The sequence below is a fragment of the Nansenia antarctica genome (assembly GCF_963989245.1).
Source record: "Nansenia antarctica genome assembly, chromosome: 10".
Classification (NCBI taxonomy): Eukaryota; Metazoa; Chordata; class Actinopteri; order Argentiniformes; family Microstomatidae; genus Nansenia; species Nansenia antarctica.
Genome location: NC_137680.1, coordinates 32,913,395 through 32,920,894, shown reverse-complemented (window position 1 = coordinate 32,920,894; position 7,500 = coordinate 32,913,395). Strand labels below are relative to the sequence as shown.

Below are 7,500 nucleotides of genomic sequence, written 5' to 3'. Positions count from 1 at the left end.
AGACAGTAACAGTGCTATTATCAGACTAACACACACACACACACACACAGACACACACACACACACACACACACACACACACACACACACACACACACCCTCTTGTAGTGTTTCTGTGTTAACTCCCTCAGAGCTGGTGTCTTGGTGTTGCTGTCATGTGACTCCACTCAACAACCAACTCCATAACGGGCCTGTGATTCTGATCTGTGATTCTGATCTGTGATTCTGATCTGTGATTCTGATCTATAAACCATGACAGCTGCTGGTGAAAGGGGAAACAAGTCAGCAGCCGATTTAATGTTCAGGCTTTTATTTAGAAACGTGTGAATACATTTCAGCGTTGTTGTGAGCCTGCTAACAATGACACCTTAATCGGAATATGACCCTTTTCAGAATATTCAGTTACGTCTGCGCATGCTCGGTTGGCAGGGAATCCTGGTTTTTGTTGTTGTTAGGGACAGCATAGCAAGCCACATTACACTTCATAAACCAGTGCTGTGATATGATTTATCGTCTTAGAAACATCTTAGCAAGAGGCACCTCAACAATTATCATAACGTTTATTATGCATCAGCTCTTTTTATACAACCTACGTGGTTTTTTATACAACCTATGTGTATATGTGTGTTTGTGTGTTTGTGTGTATATGTGTTTATGTGTGTGTATATGTATATGTGTATATGTGTGTTTGTGTGTGTATATGTATTTATGTGTGTTTGTGTGTATATGTATTTATGTGTGTTTGTGTGTATATGTGTATATGTGTGTTTGTGTGTATATATGTATATGTGTGTTTGTGTGTATATATATATATGTTCAGCGTCTTTGAGCCTCGGAAAAGCGCTATATAAATCTAATGAATTATTATTATTATTATTATTATTATATATGTACATGTGTATATGTGTGTTTGTGTGTTTGTGTGTGTTTGTGTGTATATGTGTGTTTGTGTTTATGTATATATGTGTGTATGTGTGTATATGTGTTTATATGTGTTTATGTGTTTTTATGTGTGTGTATGTGTGCTTATGTATATATGTGTGTATGTATGTGTTAATGTGTGTGTTTGTGTGTGTGTGCGTGTGTGTGTGTGTGTGTGTGCTCCTCAGATGGAGAGGCAGATGTCTCTGGGCTCCAGTATGATGGGGATGCCTGGCCCCGCCCACAACACCTGCTCCTCCCCTCACGTCCCCTCCATGCACTCTGAAGCCAAGCTGGTGAGTTACACACCCTCACACACCCACACACACCCTCACACACCCACACACACACACACACACCCTCACACACTCTCACACACCCACACACACCCTCACACACTCTCACACACCCTCACACACTCACACACCCTCACACACCCTCACACACACACACACACCCTCACACACTCTCACACACCCTCACACACTCTCACACACCCTCACACACCCTCACACACCCACACACACCCACACACACCCTCACACTCCCTCACACACCCTCACACACCCTCACACACCCTCACACACCCACACACACACACACACACCCTCACACACTCTCACACACCCACACACACCCTCACACACTCTCACACACCCTCACACACTCACACACCCTCACACACCCTCACACACACACACACACACCCTCACACACTCTCACACACCCTCACACACTCTCACACACCCTCACACACACACACACCCTCACACACCCACACACACCCACACACACCCTCACACTCCCTCACACACCCTCACACACCCTCACACACCCTCACACACCCTCACACACCCTCACACACCCACACACACCCACACACACCCTCACACACCCTCACACACCCTCACACACCCTCACACACCCACACACACCCTCACACACCCACACACACCCACACACACCCTCACACACCCTCACACACTCTCACACACCCTCACACACACACACACACACACCCTCACACACCCTCACACACTCTCACACACCCTCACACAGCCTCACACACTCTCACACACTCTCACACACTCTCACACACCCTCACACACCCTCACACACACTCACACACCCTCACACACCCTCACACACCCTCACACACTCTCACTCACCCTCACACACACTCACACACCCTCACACACCCTCACACACCCTCACACACCCTCACACACTCTCACACACCCTCACACACACTCACACACCCTCACACACCCTCACACACCCTCACACACCCTCACACACCCTCACACACCCTCACACACCCACACACACCCACACACACCCTCACACACCCTCACACACCCTCACACAGCCTCACACCCTCACACACCCTCACACACCCTCACACACCCTCACACACCCTCACACACCCTCACACACTCTCACACACCCTCACACACCCTCACACACCCTCACACACCCTCACACACCCTCACACACCCTCACACACCCTCACACACCCTCACACACCCTCACACACCCTCACACACACACACACCCTCACACACCCTCACACACCCTCACACACCCTCACACACTCTCACACACACTCACACACCCTCACACACCCTCACACACTCTCACACACCCTCACACACCCTCACACACCCTCACACACCCTCACACACCCTCACACACCCTCACACACCCTCACACACCCTCACACACCCACACACACCCTCACACACCCTCACACACCCTCACACACCCTCACACACCCTCACACACTCTCACACACCCTCACACACCCTCACACACCCTCACACACCCTCACACACCCTCACACACTCTCACACACCCTCACACACCCACACACACCCTCACACACCCTCACACACCCTCACACACCCACACACACCCTCACACACCCTCACACACCCTCACACACCCTCACACACCCTCACACACCCACACACACCCTCACACACCCACACACACCCACACACACCCTCACACACCCTCACACACCCTCACACACCCTCACACACACTCACACTCTCACACACCCTCACACACACTCACACACCCTCACACTCCCTCACACACCCTCACACACCCTCACACACCCTCACACACACCCTCACACACCCTCACACACCCTCACACACCCTCACACACCCTCACACACCCTCACACACCCTCACACACACACACACCCACACACACCCTCACACACCCACACACCCTCACACACCCTCACACGCCCTCACACACCCTCACACACCCACACACACCCACACACACCCACACACACCCACACACACCCACACACACTCTCACACACCCTCACACACCCTCACACACCCTCACACACCCACACACACCCTCACACACCCTCACACACCCACACACACCCTCACACACCCTCACACACCCTCACACACCCTCACACACCCTCACACACCCTCACACACCCTCACACACCCTCACACACCCTCACACACCCTCACACACCCTCACACACCCACACACACCCTCACACACCCACACACACCCACACACACCCTCACACACCCTCACACAGCCTCACACCCTCACACACCCTCACACACCCTCACACACCCTCACACACCCTCACACACCCTCACACACTCTCACACACCCTCACACACCCTCACACACCCTCACACACCCTCACACACTCTCACACACCCTCACACACCCTCACACACCCTCACACACCCTCACACACCCTCACACACCCTCACACACCCTCACACACCCACACACACCCTCACACACCCTCACACACCCTCACACACTCTCACACACCCTCACACACCCTCACACACCCTCACACACCCTCACACACCCTCACACACCCTCACACACCCTCACACACCCACACACACCCTCACACACCCACACACACCCTCACACACCCTCACACACCCTCACACACCCTCACACACCCTCACACACCCTCACACACCCTCACACACTCTCACACACCCTCACACACCCTCACACACCCTCACACACCCTCACACACTCTCACACACCCTCACACACCCACACACACCCTCACACACCCTCACACACCCTCACACACCCACACACACCCTCACACACCCTCACACACCCTCACACACCCTCACACACCCTCACACACCCACACACACCCTCACACACCCACACACACCCACACACACCCTCACACACCCTCACACACCCTCACACACCCTCACACACCCTCACACACCCTCACACACACTCACACTCTCACACACCCTCACACACACTCACACACCCTCACACTCCCTCACACACCCTCACACACCCTCACACACCCTCACACACACCCTCACACACCCTCACACACCCTCACACACCCTCACACACCCTCACACACCCTCACACACCCTCACACACCCTCACACACACACACACACCCACACACACCCTCACACACCCACACACCCTCACACACCCTCACACGCCCTCACACACCCTCACACACCCACACACACCCTCACACACCCACACACACCCACACACACTCTCACACACCCTCACACACCCTCACACACCCTCACACACCCACACACACCCTCACACACCCACACACACCCACACACACCCTCACACACCCTCACACACCCTCACACACCCTCACACACCCTCACACACCCTCACACACCCTCACACACCCTCACACACACACACACACCCACACACACCCTCACACACCCACACACCCTCACACACCCTCACACACCCTCACACACCCACACACACCCTCACACACCCACACACACCCACACACACCCACACACACCCACACACACTCTCACACACCCTCACACACCCTCACACACCCTCACACACTCTCACACACCCTCACACACTCTCACACACCCTCACACACCCTCACACACTCTCACACACCCACACACACCCTCACACACCCTCACACACCCTCACACACCCTCACACACCCTCACACACCCACACACACCCTCACACACCCTCACACACTCTCACACACCCTCACACACCCTCTCACGCCCTCACACGCCCTCACACGCCCTCACACACACTCACACACCCTCACACACACACACACACCCTCACACACCCTCACACACCCTCACACACCCTCACACACACACACACACCCTCACACACCCTCACACACCCTCACACACCCTCACACACCCACACACCCTCACACACACACACACACACACACACCTCACACACCCTCACACACCCTCACACACCCTCACACACTCTCACACACCCACACACCCTCACACACACACACACACACACACACACACACACCTCACACACCCTCACACACCCTCACACACCCTCACACACACACACACACCCTCACACACCCTCACACACCCTCACACACCCTCACTCACTCTCACACACACTCACACACCCTCACACACCCTCACACACTCTCACACACCCTCACACACCCTCACACACCCTCACACACACTCACACACACACCCTCACACACCCTCACACACCCTCACACACCCTCACACACCCTCACACACCCTCACACACCCACACACCCTCACACACACACACACACACACACACCTCACACACCCTCACACACCCTCACACACCCTCACACACCCTCACTCACTCTCACACACCCTCACACACTCTCACACACCCTCACACACCATCACACACCCTCACACACTCTCACACACCCTCACACACCCTCACACACCCTCACACACTCTCACACACCCTCACACACACTCACACACCCCTCACACACCCTCACACCAGGGTTTCCGTTAGAAAAATTTGCCGTCGGACATCGTGTCCGGGAAGAATTCGATTTACCGGACAAACGTGATATATTCCGGTCATCATATTAAAATATGATACACATTTTTTTTTTGCAAAATCATTTTTTTTTTCTCCAAATCTAATATAGCTGTTTGTCGCGGTGATTACTGTTGTGTAGCGGCCTATATATGCCATTTAATGTTTTAGATGCGAGCTATATAATAATATATAATAATATAACATGATTTGACGGATGCGCGCTATGCCATGCGTCAAATCCAGCGCTGAACGGGTCCAGCGCTGAACGGGCGCCTCACTGGGAACTGAACAGACAGCATCGATCAATGAACGGACTCCACATTACGTTAACTGAAGTTTGTTAAATTGTTTGGGATTAATGTGAGTTTTCTATTTTCTCTTTCCAGTTTTACCCTTTTTTTTTTAAAATCAATAAAACAACGTCATTTCTATAAGTCTCGCTGGTTGGGAAGGCATTTCGTTTAGCTCGGGAGTATGACAATGGGAAGAACATAACTGTATAACTGAATGACAACAAATGTATGAGTAATGAGTAAAACAATGTCACTTTTATAGTATGTTGTTTAACTTGCCGTTCGGTCGCCATGGCTCTAGTGTGTGTAGCAGCTTCAGCTAGCTGGCTAGAAACTTCTAGGGGTGCGTTCGTAAACACGCTCTGAGAGCGCCGGAGCGCACGCTGGCTTCGATGTCACAGAGCGAATGAGTCGTTCGATTGGACGAGAGGCGTTCCGCGAGTGCTGATCGGATTTCCAGAGCGTGTTTACGAACGCACCCATAGATGGGAAATCAAGAAACCGTATTACTATGGTGGACGGGTTGGCAGGGTTGCCAGATAGGCATGGGTTACCGCCGAATGGGCTACTGTGTTTAAGCGGTAATAGACTGGTTAAACTGTAATCCCATCTGGCATCAATCCCATGTGGCACCCGGCGCTGTTTCGCATATGCCGGCCTACACATTAGGAGTCATCATCATGCCGGTGTCAAATCATATCATAATAAAAGAAATACAGCCTATATATTCGTCTTTTTTTAAATAGAAGGAATCAGAATGTGAACTTTAGCGAATTGTATTCAAAGGGAATTATTTTCACCGGACAATATGTCCGACGACTTTTCAATATGTCGGACTTCAACAAAATTTACCGGACAAAGACCGGTAATTGTCGGTTAACGGAAACCCAGCCTCACACACCCTCACACACTCTCACACACCCTCACACACCCTCACACACCCTCACACACCCTCACACACTCTCACACACCCTCACACACCCTCACACACCCTCACACACTCTCACACACCCTCACACTCACACACACACCCTCACACACCCTCACACACCCTCACACACACTCACACACCCACACACACCCACACACACCCACACACACCCTCACACACCCTCACACGCCCTCACACACCCTCACACACCCTCACACACCCCTCACACACCCTCACACACCCTCACACACACTCACACACCCTCACACACCCTCACACACTCTCACACACCCTCACACACCCTCACACACCCTCACACACCCTCACACACCCACACACACCCTCACACACCCACACACACACTCACACGCCCTCACACACCCTCACACTCCCTCACACACCCACACACACCCTCACACTCCCTCACACACCCTCACACACCCTCACACCCTCACACACCCTCACACACCCTCACACACCCTCACACAC

General features: G+C 52.7%; 1 protein-coding gene across 1 annotated transcript in view; it reads left to right on the top strand.

The window, feature by feature from the left end:
- Window positions 1–7,500, top strand: part of creb5b (cAMP responsive element binding protein 5b) — a gene marked incomplete at its 3' end in the record, with an annotated part of 70,888 nt that overhangs the window by 31,240 nt on the left and 32,148 nt on the right. The window contains exon 6 of the mRNA XM_080540433.1: window positions 1,110–1,217. Coding sequence (XP_080396559.1) covers window positions 1,110–1,217 — 108 coding nt within the window. The remainder of the gene's footprint in view (window positions 1–1,109; window positions 1,218–7,500) is intronic.